General features: G+C 40.6%; 1 protein-coding gene across 1 annotated transcript; it reads right to left on the bottom strand.

Annotated features, from left to right (window-relative positions):
• Positions 1-3,055: 3,055 nt before the first annotated feature.
• On the bottom strand, positions 3,056-10,740 carry anxa11b (annexin A11b). Its single transcript, XM_041067003.1, has 15 exons — positions 10,597-10,740; positions 8,114-8,501; positions 7,979-8,016; positions 7,647-7,790; positions 7,415-7,502; positions 7,192-7,286; positions 6,956-7,069; positions 6,656-6,746; positions 6,118-6,197; positions 5,914-5,970; positions 5,716-5,809; positions 5,432-5,527; positions 4,804-4,862; positions 4,550-4,672; positions 3,056-4,460 (listed from the first exon to the last, which is right to left on the bottom strand). The coding sequence occupies exons 2-15, from the start codon at positions 8,490-8,492 to the stop codon at positions 4,401-4,403; spliced, it is 1,518 nt and encodes a 505-aa protein (XP_040922937.1). The 5' UTR covers positions 8,493-8,501; positions 10,597-10,740; the 3' UTR covers positions 3,056-4,400.
• Between the last annotated feature and the right edge of the window lie 4,792 nt (positions 10,741-15,532).

Here is a 15,532-nt window from a genome sequence, read left to right on the forward strand (position 1 = left end):
TCTCACCGTCCAAGCAGCTGTAGCCCTCTGCCAATCACATTTCCGTGCTATGGACATTTAAGGTAAAAGTAGGCGGGGCTTCGTTTTTTAGACGCACCTGGCTCCCCGCCGTTTTAACTTCCTTTAAGAGAAACTTAATATTCGATGCTAAAATACACAAAAAAATACACAAAAATTTAAGATATAAAAGCCTACTTCCAAAACATTTTGTTATTCAGTTAGTTCAGTCAGTGGTGGCTTATGAAACTGCATTTCAAGTATTTAAGTCTTGCATTGTCACTAAAGTTTAAAAAAAAAAAAAAAAAAAAAAAAAGCGTTATTAGCAAAATTGACTCATGCAGTAAAATGGGAGGTTTAATCTGTAGGGCATCGTATTTAACGAGATCATCACGTTTTTTGGGAGAAATTTGAATCTGTGAATAGTAACGAAAGCTGTCAAATATATGTATATGGAGTAAAAAGTACATAATTTCCCTGTGGACTGTCGTGGAGAAGAGGTATAAAGCAGTATGGAATGGAAATAATCAAAGTACGTCAGATTTGTACTTAAGTGCAGTACTAAATGTTCACCACTGTGTTCAGTGGTGTGTTTGCAAAGATATACTTTCTTTTTTCAGTGCTAGCCCCCACAACAGTGTAAATATTACAGCTGTGTAAATATTACAACACTGGAAATCATGCATATATTGATTTGTGTTTTGTTTCCCAAAGCTTGATCTGTACAGTGAATCCAGCTATTGCATTAATGCATTGTGCACTTCTAAATAGGTTATAGATTAATTCTGAGGCAATTCTAATGGCTTTTATGTCAAACCTGAGCTCTTTTTAGAGCAGACTGTATACCTCCAGATAGTATAGTTGCCAGTTTCCTCATCTGGATTGTCCCCTGACACATCTGCCCCGCTCTGTGAGCTTTCTTCTGCTCCACATAATCCATCAGATCTCAAAGGAGGCAAACATCACATAATGCTGAAATCCTTAAGACACAAATGATCTAAAAGCAGACAATGAAATCATGTTCTTATCTGTAGCCTCAATACAGACACAACTGAACTAGAGATATGTTGAATGTGGAAATCTACTTTGAGCTTGTTTACCACAATCGCTGACAGTGCTCTATATTATTAAGGGGCATCATAGTATTGGTTTATGAGGACTGTGACTCTCATCTGGAGCTTGCTGGACAGGGTCACAGGGCCTGGCTTTAAAGCTTAATAAAGTACACAGTGCGCCTATACATTTACCCACTTAAGTTTAAAACAAGTTTAACAATGTAAGTGATTACATAACAACTGCACTAATTTCTTTTCCCTGAAGGGAAAATCCATCTGGAGATCACCAGGAAAACTAGTTGGAATGTATAGGAATTATGTAAATTCTAGATTGAAATGGGGGCTGTTACAACCTTAAGATTTCAAACTCAGGCTGTTTTGCAGTGATTTAAAGAATAATATGCTGTCTTCTGGCAGTGTGCTGCTCTTCTTCAAAGTCTCTTTAGCTGGATGTATGCAGACGGCACACACAAATAAAAAGAACAGGTTAAACAGGTTTTATTCTCTTATTTTGTCAAATAACAGAGGATGAACCTCAAACTGTGCAGGTTGCAGCTCTGCAGGCGGGCTAGTGATATCTGCTGCTACATCTCATTATGTGTTGTTGATCTAATCCTCGGGTTTGTAATTTGCTCATATGCACTCATGAAGTTTAAAGCAGGATTATGTCCCTGGCAACCAAATGTCACTTAACCTCACATTCCTTATTGGATGGCTGGAGAAAATCCACTGCAAATCAACATTTTGGTCAATACTTACTTGTACTGATTGTCTATAAGACAGTATTAATATTAGATGGGGACGTGAATTAAGGTAAAACACTGACTAATCTCAGTAGATTTAGTGAATTGGACTTTTTCATTCATATTATGTATAATCTGTCAATGAAATCTATCTATCTATCTAAAACATGGAATCTGAAAAGTCTCACAAAAGAAACATACCACTATTTGATTTCACTTTCTGGTATGACAAGGTTTAAGAGATTTTATCACTCAATCACTCAAAATTCAAATCAAAGTCCTTTAAATTGTCATTTGAGAGAAGGAGAGAACGCTCCAGGGGTGTGATGGGAAGTGTGAGGGCCAAGAGCTAATGAAAGGCTGACCTTCACAGCTCCCATCTCCCACTAGTACTGATGACGCGGGCAGATACTATTGATTGACATAACTCTCATCCGCACATGTGTCTGGCATCTCCAAAAAGCCAGTGTAACCTTGTGTGTGTATTTAAGTGTGATCAAATCCCAGAAAGGGTGCAGCATCCTGCTATCAAGTCCACGTGTTAATAATTAAAGCACTTTGTCTAGAAATCAGGAACAGGGAAGTGTTCTGTTTTGTCTCTAAAAGTAAAAGCAAGCCAAATGGGAGGCCTACCCCCTCCATTTCCTTTTGACCTATATATTTCAGGAGGTATCACGGCAAACAGTCTGCACTAGAGAGAAAATACACAAATACCAACATCAAATATTCATCCCCCTTTGTCCCCTGGCTGGTGAGAGCTTTTCATTTGGAGTGCATTTGAGTAATAGTGAAGTGAAAAAGGGGTACAATAAGTGAGGCTCAGTAAAGTCATTTGTCTCCCCATCACAGTCCCTCTGAGGCTCCACTTTGAGGCCAGTGAGCACAACAGAAAGAAGACTTTAGGACATCCGTGTCTCCAATATGGACACTATTTATAGCCTTGAGAAAAGCTCTCTGTGCCATATCACTCGAATTGCAATGCAAACCTGAACATTTCTCCCCACAGATTATACAGCAAAGCACACGCACAGAGACATTACTTACGTAAGCCACATTACTCGCACCTTTTAACAGAACATACAGCTCGTGATGCTGAGGGTCGGGGGGTTGGTTGTGAGGGGGGGGGGGGTTGTAATACAGACCAAGGTGGTGAAAATGAGACTGGCTTTGAAATGCAAATTGCTCATTGTGTGCTGCCTCAGAGCAGAAAATCCACAGGCAATGTTTCATGCAAAACACATGATCCCAGGTCACGAAAAATAATATGCCAAAATGTTTTTATTGAAATGAGTAGTGGTTGTTTGTAAATCTCTGGAGACACTGGAACTATCAAATAAAATGTTAGAAAACTAAAAAGACATCCATTCAGTTTTAATCATCATGTTATAAGGATAATTGCAAAAGTGGTGTTAGTGCAATAGATATTCCATTTCATGCCAAACTCCAAGTCAGCAGGCAAACAATCACATAGGCATAAGAAATGGCACTTGATGTGAGCCAAGAGCCCTCTACTGGCTGTATAACATACACACCAGTAAAGGACACTATGAAAGCAAATGTAAACAAAATATTGAAAACTAAACAATTTAAGGATTACATTTCTGCAAGTATAATTACATATTGTGAGACAGTTGCCCAGCGAAACACTGACTAACTGAACAACACAGCAGCCCCGACAAAAGGCACAAAGTGATCTGTCTTTAGGCTTTGGCTTGTCAACATTCAGTGATAGGCAACACTGTCTGTAAATGTTGCACAATGATTGAAAAGTTTTGCATTTACAAGAACAAAACAGAGGAGCTTTGTAAAACTGATATAAAGAATATAAACTGAAAAGCTAATTTGCATAGACTTTCAAGCAGAAGTAAAACTCTGGTTAGTTGGCATGGATATTTAAAAGATGGAGGAGACGCCCTTTACAGATCTTTATTTCTTACTTCAAAAATTACCTAATTGTGACCTGTTAAACAGGCATCAAATGATTGTATCTATGCTGTATGAGATTCAGTTATGTTCAGTTTGCTAAAACAGTCTCAAGCAGCTTTGTATTTTCTTCTACACAGTTGAAATGCTTGGAAGTGAGGTAAACTTTTCCTCAGTAACACTGAAATGTTTATAAAGTACAGTTTTTCATGATTCCTTGTATATGTACTTTAAAGATTAGAAAATTGAATCACTTGCCTTGCTCTGAATTTGCTGTTCATCCAAATGAGGTTTTATTTTATTATAATTACAAATTGAAAAGTACTTTAAGTTCAGCAGTTTGTTGGACTACTCTATAATTTAGTTTACACAATAATATAGTGTAGACACCATTTTCAGACATCTACTTTTTGCTTTAGGCCTCCACCTTCTATCCAATAATGATAAACATTCTACTGTGTCCATAAAAGTTTTCATCTTAATATATGTTTACTATTTGGCGATCATACAGTGGCAAAAAAAGGAAAAAGAAAAATCAATAATCTAGGAAGAGAATACAAAACTAATGTTGATTTACTGTTGTTATAGGAAAACTAACATTAACTGCATGCATCAGAGGTGATATAAGGTCCTATGACACTGGTTCAGTGTGGACATATATATAGGTTATCTTCTTTTCTCTTTAGTCATTACCCCCACACAGCTTCAACAGCAGCTTCTTGTAATCCCCAGAGGTATCACCCTGAGAAACACACAACAATTTATGACATATGGATGGAAAAAGAAGTTACTAATTGCAATTGTAACAACAATGTGATTGGCTGAACTTACTGAGATGTGGGTGTACAGGGATTTTCCATAGGTCTTCACATACTCCTGTCTGATGTCCAACATATCAATCTCGGAGCGGGACACCATGATACGGATGAGGGTTCTGTCCTTGGTCCCTGCACCCTGTCAGTCCATCAACATATGACACTTCATTGTCTGCTCCAGTAAAGTCTTCTCCTCTGTTGCTTCACGATAACATCAGAGCAGGAAACAACTGGTATGAAATAAAATGTGATGATTAAAGAAACAGTTACCTGCATGGCCTTGTGGAGCCTCTCAGCGAAGTAGGCAGGGGTGTTCTTGATGCATTTCACTAGAAAAAAGGAGAAGACTGATGTGAGTCACTGGATAAAAAATGATCATGTCTTTTATGAATATGCAAAATCACGTCAATTCTCCAAATGATAAAGGAAAAGACAAGATAAAGGGACTGAGTCAAAAAGATGACTGCTTGAGGCTGACAGCATTAGACACTATGTTTAATGCAGCCCAACAATAACTACATTACATAAGGAGAGATAACTATATTTTAATTAATTTGTTTTAGGTTATTGCTTCTGCCGAAATCTCAGTCTGATTAACTGTTAATATGTGGTGGTTTTCTAAACATTTTCTATTTTTAAACTGACACATTTAGAGGACTGTGCAGGCTTTAGTATTCCAATCCATCATTTGCTTTTGATCAATCATTGAGTTTTAAAAAGGTATTTAGGTCAAACAGCAGCCTGTTTGCATCTGCTAGATATTTTTAGTCCTTCCAGGAAAGCCTTGCAAAATAAACATCTTGACAAATGACTTCAATATATACTTAAAGCTTCAACATGTTTTTGGAAAGCCAAGTCAGTTTGGCTGAGCCACGGAAAAAAGACTCAAAGAACATACCCACAGCCACCATGCCGTCCTCCACATTGCCAGACATTTCCCTGCAGATACTCTTCTCAAGGTCTCTCCCACACATCTGCTGGTACTCCTGGAAGACTAATAGAGACAAGAATCACATGCAAGATAGTTATAATCATAATATTTTAAAACGTAAAAACACATGGACCAAAATGTCAACATGTGCAGCTACAACACTGTGGGGAAAAAACAGAAGTTCTATTAGGAAATTCAAAAAAGGAAGAAAAATAATCTTGTGAAAGTATAACAATGTTAAAATAACACACCTGCCCGAAGGTGAGGCTTGCTGCGAGCACAGAGGATGGCATTAAACTGAGACTCATCAGTTCCCACTTTATTTTCTCCAGCAGCATACAGTTTCTGTTGCACATAAACACACACACACATTAAAAAGAGGAACATGATCAGACCTGCTAAATACTTTTCAAAAATGTTACAATGCTGAATCAACTCTAGACCAGTACCTGAGCATCCTGTTTGGCCAGAGAGATGTCAACAGTCTCCCTTTCATCACGATTTCCCTAGATAGAGGAAGACACGCAGTGTTCACTAAATACGTTACGTGGGTGGAGTATATTGGCAGAGTCAAAGCTTGTTGGCATGAGTTAAAATGTGTTTTGTGAGCACTCGTTCAGGTGTAAATCAGGTGTAAAACATGAAGCCGGTACCTGACAGAGAGAAACCAGGAGTCTGCGGAAGTGACCAGAGGTGTCGCTGCTGATGGCGTCCTCCAGGCTCTTTCCGTACTCTGAAAGGAAGGTGCGGCTTTTTAGGAAAATACACTCATTTACGCATCATTTGCATTTTATTTAGTCATCACTTTGCACAATCCATTATCCAGGTTTAAATAAAAGGCAAAACAAAACATTTTGACATGCTTTAAGCTTCTATCGCTAACTAATAATTTATATAATTACATTATTTTCATTCTTTTTCAGACCTTTTCAGAATATTAAGTAACAAAGCTAAAATTGTTTAAATGATTTCAAAATATATAGGATGGAATAAGATAATATACTACAGTTCTAAATGGTCATGTGCAAAGCCTATGGCAACAACCTAAATGAGGACCTTCAATTTCAAGATTACTGTCGCATTCAAACATTATTCTCTCATGCTGCGAGGGCTGATAGACTGGGTACAGGGCTCACATAATTTATTACAAAAATCTGAATCAAAAGTAAAAGTGTCAACATCAGAACGCACCCCCTTTGTAGATTTTGCTGATTTCATGAATCTCTGCATTGGAGCGTGATGAAAGAATCTCAATCAGACAGGCTTCATCAGTTCCTGCACCCTGAAATAATGTAGAAAAGCCAGAGTAAGAAATTTAGAGAATCACCTAATTCATAGAGTAAAAATGGACATAAGGCATTAGCTTGCATATAAGAGTTTTTTTTTGCTTTCATTTTCCTATTACAAAATGAGTCACACAATGTGCAATGCGGTTTGGACTACAAAACCACATATGAAGCATCTGCAGAGACAATAACTGAAGCTGCCAACCTTTATAGCCTCTCTGAGTTCAGCAGCGTCAAAGTGCGCAGGGCTCATCATCATAGCAAGAACCAGTTTCTCAAAGTTTCCAGTGAGCTCAGACTTAAGATCATGGATTAAATCCTAAAATGGAAAAATACAAAACATGAGAGCAAGGTCATGTGGGGGGCAGGAAAAGCAATTTCAACTGTAAAATTCAAACAGTACAAATGAAAGTTAAATCAAATAAATATCAGACAGCATACCTTCCCATAAGTAGTTTTGTAGGCAGTCACCATTGGAACCCTCTGCTTGTTGCTACGACTTCCCAGAAGTTCAATAATGGCGTTCTCATCAGTGCCTATTCAAGATGGGTTTTTTTTTAGAAGTAATTTGGTGTAAAAAGGGTAACGAGCCATTAAACTGCTCATTAATTTCGAATGACAATACATCTGATGGGTTTAGCATACTCAAATGCCATTTACTTACCAAAACCTTTCATAGCCTTTCGAAGAACTTCAACATCCCTCAGTGGATCAGCCCCTGGAAAGTCTTTAATAGATCCCCTGTACCCTTTCTATAAATTACAAAAAAAACAAGCACAAGAAATAAAAACATTAGAAAATAAAATACCACAGATAGTTACAAAGGTGTTTTTAGCTGTATGTGCATTGGAACATAGTTTCAGAGAAGTCCTAGAATGAAGACAAATGCATCTTACAGAAACAGCAGGTGCCTGAGGGTTGGACGGAACTCCACTTCCATATCCAGGCGTTGAGGGGTTAGTTGAGGGGGCAGCAGGGTAATTTGGCATGGGCTGGCCTGGGGCAGGGCCTCCTGGGTATCCCTGCGGAGCTCCTCCTGGCTGCAAACAGATAACAGCTCTAAGTGCTAAGCACATGGTGACAAACTTCCTATGGAGCAAATAAAGTTCAAGTAGGGCTGGCGAAGATAAGGCGATTTAAACAAACAAGAGATTTAGCTTAAGTCAGTCCATATGTCATTAGTGACGCAGTACCAAAGACACAAAGAGTGAGATAAGATTTTATGTACCGTGCCATAACCACCTGGTGCTGCACCCCAGCCTCCACCTGCAAAGAAAATATTGACATTTTTTTAAACAAATTATATATATTTTGGCTGTGTTTATTAATACTTTAGGTGGGGGTGCCTGTAAATCACAGTCACCTGCTGGAGGCATGGAAGGATGGCCTCCTGCTCCAGGCTGTGGTGGGTATCCTCCTGCCTGAGGAGGGAAGCCTCCAGCTGGGGCAGGGTAGCCACCTGCCTGGGGAGGGTAGCCCCCTGCTGCTGGAGGGTAACCGCCTGCTTGGGGTGGGTATCCGCCTGCCTGTGGGGGGTAGCCTCCTGCTGCCGGAGGGTAGCCTCCTGCTGCCGGTGGGTAGCCTCCTGCTGCCGGTGGGTAGCCGCCTGCTGCCGGTGGGTAGCCGCCTGCTGCCGGTGGGTATCCGCCTGCTTGTGGTGGATATGCTCCTGGCTGAGGTGGGTAACCCCCTGCCTGTGGTGGGTATCCACCAGACTGAGGAGGGTATCCTGGGTAGCTCATTTTCAGAACCTGAAGTGAAGTTATGGCTTGTTACTGTGATGCACATTTAAACGCCTTAAAATCCCCTTCCTCCAGAGGTATTTCTTTTCAGTGGTCCGGGAGCTGTCAGGGTGGACTTTGCTATACTGAATGTTGATGGCAAAACATAAGACTGGCAACTACCACGTGTACAACATTCATTCAGACTGCAAACAAACGGTGGCTGTTGTTGTCTCACACTAAGGCTTTCCTTCATTTGTGTTTGCTTTATCACCATGGTTCTACAGATGTAACACAAACAGAAAAACATGCTAAAGGGGACTTTAAGTTGTTGATTTAGTTGTTGGAGCAGTTTCGGGCCACTGTGTACAACTAATATTTTTGTTTTGTCATGACTTTATTTGCTTTATTTCAGGTTTATAATGTTTAAACAAGCTAAAAACACTAAACTAGGAGCTGCAAAAATGCTATTAACTTTCTTTAAAAAAAAACTTATCTATTATTAGTATGGAATTTTCAAACAGTCTCCTAAAAATAACACAAACTGACACCCAACCCCTCAACCTGCTTCCTTCATGCTCTATTCATTTGGTTCATCCTTATAAAATGGCCAATGCTAAATCCACGTTTTCGATTTTATATGAAGTCCCAGACAGACAAAATGAGACTGTTCAATCGCATTACAACATGAGAAACTCACCACTACTATTTCGAGTGTGCTCTTTGTTTTTTATTTGAGTTTAAGTTTTCCTTCCCCTTTCACAGAACTACCAGAGAAAACACTGCATAATGCAAGCAGACAGGTGTCCCCCGAATCTTCCCAGTTACACATTAGACCACCCAAAAATTTTTTTAAAGAGCCTTTTAATGACATCCCATTCACCTGAAGAGTTGTTATTGGAATTACACAACTGTTAAGGTGCCACTGTCATCCCATAACTCAGCAAAACACTCATTACAGCTGCAGGTCTGTCAGTAGTAATGACTGATCATCCGGCGAACTGTAAATTTACTTTGCTTACATGCAAACAAGAAACCAGGTCTGGTGTGAAACCAGTTTGTCCTCACAGTGAAAATGCAACTATTTTTTTTTTACAAATAGTCCACTGTTTGGCTGTAATATCACAAGCATTTACAGCCAAACAAAGACAATTTGGCTGTTAAAATCTCACTTATTGAGTTTAGTATAGGTAAGAAATTTGATTTAATTATTCTAAATTCAAAGATGCACCACTGGGTAACTTAAGCAGACCTTAACAGACTGCGTTAAGACTGCTTGAAGGGCGTTTGAATGTTGACACTCCCTTGCTGCTTTCCAGCTTTTTTTCTTTAGTCCCTTGAAAGCACTGGTGAGGCTTTCAAGTGTTATCGGAAATGCCATCATTTGCATTTACATTTACGACCCAAAGATGGAGTAAATGTGAGCGAGAAGGTCCAGATTCACTGCTAACCAACGGCGTCCTGCTGCTGTTACGCTGGTCGTTATTTTTACTTTATGACACCAATTTAAAAGAAAACGCGACTATGTGCACATTCACACATCTTGCTTTAGACTTTTACGATTTTACAAAGCAGCACAGGAAAGAAGCGGAATCTGACCGATATCCGCAGGCCTGCGGTTTGCCAACTCGCTAACTAGTTATAAAGCTAAAATCTCACAATACTTATTTCACACAGTAACCTATAAAATAGTAAGGCGTATATAAAGTCATATACTGTGATGCTTAATGTGCCATTTAGCTCCTACGTCTTCTTTGACGTCCAAAGAGCTTGTACTGGCCCTGCCGTCTGCCGACGTTACATAATACTGTCGGACGAAGTTACTGTTCAGCGTTTAGCATCCAGTCAAAACACACAGCGGGAGAGAAAAGAGAGCATGTCAGATAGATAAAGATACAACTACTGTTATTAGTAAGTGTTTAAAACGGGAAAAGACCCACGGTTGGTGCTGTTGCGGTACCGTTAAACTGCTGAACAGCGGCTCTGTCTGTTTAATTAGGCGAGGCTAATCTCCTGTTCATCAAACTACTTTAATTAACTGCGTCGGCTCGTCTAACGCAGTGCAGGGTTTAATACGCCAGCATTTGTACGGTCCAAATGATAAAAAGAAAATTAAGCAACTTACCAGACAGATACGAAGTCAAATCCAGGAAGAGACGAGCAGAGAGGTGCAGCCTGGACGGTGGGTGGGTCCTGAGCATTGTCTCCGCCTTGCAGCAACAACCTTTGCTCAGTTGTTGTCCACAGAGGACAGAGGGCTGATGTTGACTCAGCGGGCTGCGATGTCTCGTTGCGCCCACAGGGGACATTGGAAAATATTTCTGTAAGTCATTAAATTAATTTACATAGTAAAATAACCAGCCGTGCAAGAAGCGCGCGAATGTGTACAGTGCGCGCGCGTGTCTTTGATGTCCCTTCTTTGTCACTTAATCAAAGTGACGTCACAACTTAGGCTATAAATAGATTTTAAAACCAGCATTTAGCCACTCGAAGAGTGACACCAAGACAAGAAACAAGAACAACAAAAGAAAAGCAGACACTCAAGACCACAGTCAAAACCACAATCGAGGCCACAATGTCAGAACCGACACAAACTCCATGGCCGGTGATCACACCAGACGAGCTTCGGCCTCTGGTTAAGAAATATGTCGAGCAATTTGATCAAAATGAGCGCGACATGATAGCGTTAGGGTTACAAAAAGAGCACTCACTGGTTGTCATTGCTGAAATGATAACTGATTTGGTGAACACCTGTGTCAAATCTTTAATGACGAAACCCATGGCATGGTCTAAAGAAGGCTTTGTCAGAGTTTCTCCAGAAGATGTTGAAGGGGCATTGAAGGACTCACATCTGGCAGACTCCCTCAATGTAATTTTTGCTGATGCTCTTGACATCCCACATACACAGTGTGAGAGGCCTGAAGAACTGGCAAAGCTTATTGTGATGGAAGTGTCACATCAAGTGAACTTTCTTGTCGACCTTGTATGTAAAACCCAGTATTTACCACTAGAGCCCAGATGTTTTGTCAGCAGCCGCATGGAGATACCAAACCTCCATAAACTGGTGAATGAAGCTTTCAAATATCTGAACAGATGTTTTGGTAGGCTCAGCTTCCATTGTCTGGGAACGCACTGTGACTTAACCAGTATGAAGTTACACAGCTTCAGTAAGAAGTCTGAGCTCACTGAAGCTGTGTATGATATTCTCTTGAAATGGTCCCGTGGGATATTAGGCATGGCCCACATACCCATCAAACTCCCCAAATCCCATGTATTAATTATACCTTCCCGACGATATGCCCAACGTTGCCTATTGACCCTCACTGAACTAGATGCCTATCATGCTGCAGTGCACATCAGTCACATCATTCAGGACGAGTTAGATCATTTGTCCTCTGGCAGTGAGAAAAATGTCTCAATATCTTCAAGATGTTGTGTTAATACGCTGTTACTTATTGACAGGTTGCAAAGCTTTTTCTTGGAACTTTCCAAACCTACAAAAGACCCCACCACTGCCAGAATGAAAGAACGCTTTATCAGTTTTGTCCAAGAGCAATTTGACAAAATGATAGCAAAGCTGGAGAGTTCATTTTCTAAAAACGAATCAGAGTTCCTGGTGAGATTCAAACATGGTTCAGTGACACCTGTACATACACCTGAGATTGCCACTCAGAAAACAGGTACACCATTGATCACTCGGACAAAATTGATGAGCTCAGTTACTTCTGGCATCATCAAATCTGAGTTCGATGACTTGTTTGACACACTGCTCAAACTGAAACATACCAGCGAAACTCTGGAAAAAATTCAATTAAAGCGCAAGCTCACACAGTTTCAACACAGACTCGCCAAGGACATTTATGATCATTTGATGGTTACTGAGACATATCAGATGCCCCTGGTTCAGCCGAGCAAACGTCTCTCTGACTCTGTCATCTCAACATATGTGAGGAAGGTGGATGCCAATGAGCCACACCTTTCTCCTCAAGTTATGTATGCCATGACAGAGGATGCAGTGGCAAAGTTCCTGAAGCTGGGGTTACTCTGGTTGGAATGGGAGCCATCAATAACAGCAAGTCACAGTGAGGAAGTGTGTGGTGCGCTAGATGACATCATAAACATGCTCGCCACACCAGAAGAAAACACCACGAGGCCAGAGTCCCCTGAAGCCAGCCCCAGTCAGACGTCAGTACACTCATGTGGTGCATCACTTCATGATGAAGCTTCACACAGTGAAAGCTCCAGCAGTCTTGCGATCACAGCAGTGGGTACTTCAGGTGACAAAACTCCTGAAATATTCTCTGAGCCTAGCCCAGTCCCCTCCCAAAATCCAGTGTCAATCGAGCAACAGCAAAATAAGGGATCCTCTGCTCCATCAGAGGACATGACCTATGCCCTTATCACTGCTCTTATCCTGGGGATTCATATCAAATCAGTGGGGAAAGGCAAAAGGTTTCTTCAGACAGTAGATTTAAATAACATCATCAAGCAACTGTCAGACAAGGTACTGGACGAGATTAACATCAGTGACTGTAAGGTCAGAAAAATCATGAAGAACATGAAGAAAATTAACAAGGTTCTGATGAAAGACCTTGAAACGGAGTTTGGCTCTCTAGAGAAACTACTAGAGGCTGCAATGGCATCAAAAGACACATCTTTTGAAGATGCTGTTGTAAAGTATCTAAAACTCCATCTGAGTACCTACCTTGACCAAAATAAGTCCCTAGCTGCCAGGTTCTTCTCAGCTTTAACAAAACCCTTCCGGAACCGCATCAAGCCCCACTGTGAAGAATAATTACCCCTCCGTTAGCCCCAACCCTAAAACCATGTCTTATGCTTCAAATTGGCATTTAAAGACATGAACCCCCCGCCCCAAACACACCCCATACCCCAACACTCCCTCCCCCATTACTGTGGGTTTACTCCGGGTGCTCCGGTTTCCCCACCCCCCCACCCCCCCAAAAATAAATAAAAATAATAATAATAAAAAAAAAATCATAATTTACTTATGTTTTCTTTCCTTTAAACTCAGGTTTATTGTGATTAAAAGTGTAATGTATTAGGATTAATACACTGATTCCTTTCTAACAATTATTTATTTATCTCAGATGTGAGCACTTTAGGAAATGTTGTCTTCACCGTACGGAATCCATGAACGTCATGTTAAAAAAAAAAAAGGACCTTTTCCTTATCATACTTGTAATTCTAGGACTAACTGATAGCTGATAGGATCTGATAGTAACAGGTACAATTTCAGCAGTAAAAACTCGAGATAAACCGATTATCGGTGCCGATATTTGGCATTTTGACAAAATCCAGTAACAGGTTTTAGTCTTTCTCTGACCTTTTTAATCCAAGTTCCACCATTGTTACCGGCGGTCCAAACACTGAAGGAGTCCCCTTCCGAGAGGAAAACTGGCTAACCACGGGGAGCCTGTGTTACGAGGGCATAGCACTGATGAAGCAGACCTGCACCTATCTGCTTCTACCTATGAAGTCCTCAGAAATATTAATGGTGTTTCCAAGATTTTTAGATATCATTTAATGGCCAAGTACATTCGTTTGCCAAACAAAAAGCTGCTACCAAAACATCATTTTATGGTGCAGTACCCCACATGTATTCTTAAAATTGGACCACTTTTTGCATAGCTGCTGCATGCACTATGAAGCAAAGCACAGTTTCTTTAATAAACAATTCAAAATCTTACAAAATGTCACTAAAACATTGGTAAAGAAACACCAAGGTCAAATAACATACAGTTGCCAGACGTTTGACCCCAACAGAGTGAAGAGTGGTCCAGGTAAACATGTTGTCTTTAAATTTGACCAAATGTTATCTTTTCTTTAGAGTAAAATTTAATTCAATTTGAGTAGAATTTACTCTGATAAATTTACTGTGCTCTGATAAATGTATTTCTTCAAACAACAGACTAGTTAATTAAGAACAACTCACTTGTGGACTTAATAGAACACGCTGCATGATAAAAGCAATGTGTGCTGTGGAAACCAGAGGAATTGTGTTAAAGCCCTGTACACAGTGTTTTCTTCAGTTTGTGTGATTAGACCTCTGCTCAGTTTGAGGTGGGACTGATGTGATATGTGTACATACCCACACATTCCCGGTAAGAGGTGAAAACACCACAAATTATTCCTTCAGATGTTGGGTAAAGAGACCAAAGTCCTGGTTCAGGGACCAGTATTGTGGCTGGAACAGACTGCTAAATGGCTCCCTAGCGCCCCTCACTGCCTGCACAGAGGAGGTAAAGCTGGTCAAGGAGAGCAGCCTACGTGTGAATGTATGCATCTCAATCAGTTTCATGAGGTACTCACCTGGAATGGTTTTCCAACAGTCTTGAAGGAGTTCCCAGAGGTGCTGAGCACTTGTTGGCTGTTTTGCCTTCACTCTGTGGTCCAACTCATCCCAAACCATCTCAGTTGGGTTTAGGTCAGGTGGCTGTGGAGGCCAGGTCATTTGATGCAGCACTCCATCACTCTCCTTCTTGGTCAAACAGCTCTCACATAGCTTGGAGGTGTGTTTGGGGTCATTGTCCTGTTGAAAAAAAAATGATGGTCCAACTGAGCGCAAATCAGATGGGATGGCATGTCGCTGCAGAATGCTGTGGTAGCCATGCTGGTTAAGTGTGCCTTGAATTTTGAATAAATCACCAACAGTGTCACCAGCAAAGCACCCCCACACCATCACACCTCCTCCCCCATGCTTCACAGTCGGAGCCACACATGGAGAAACCATCCGCTCGCCTTTTCTGCGTCTCACAAAGACACAGCAGGTGGAACCAAAAAGCTCAGATTTGGATTCATTAGAGCAAAGTACAGATTTCCACTGGTGTCAATTTCTTGGCTTTCTTGGCCCAAACAATTCTTTTTCTTGTTGTTCTTCCTCATTAGTGTTTTTTTTTTTTGCTGCTGCAAAAGGACCATGAAGGCCTGATTCACGCAGTCTCCTCTGAACACTTGATGTTGAGATGTGTCTGCTACTTGAACTCTGTGAAGCATTTAATCTCTAATCTGAGGTGCTACTTTGAAGAATCTAAAATATATAA

The sequence above is a fragment of the Toxotes jaculatrix genome, chromosome 21 (assembly GCF_017976425.1).
Source record: "Toxotes jaculatrix isolate fToxJac2 chromosome 21, fToxJac2.pri, whole genome shotgun sequence".
Classification (NCBI taxonomy): Eukaryota; Metazoa; Chordata; class Actinopteri; family Toxotidae; genus Toxotes; species Toxotes jaculatrix.

Bases quoted from the DNA above. Each gene is read 5' to 3' on its own strand.
- anxa11b (XM_041067003.1), bottom strand. From the start codon at position 8,492: ATGAGCTACCCAGGATACCCTCCTCAGTCTGGTGGATACCCACCACAG. The intron at 5,528-5,715 runs GTGTGTTATTTT...TGTCTCTATTAG, and splicing joins CAAGCCTCACCTTCGGGCAG to TCTTCCAGGAGTACCAGCAG. The intron at 4,863-5,431 runs GTATGTTCTTTG...CCTTTTTTCTAG, and splicing joins GGACGGCATGGTGGCTGTGG to TGAAATGCATCAAGAACACC.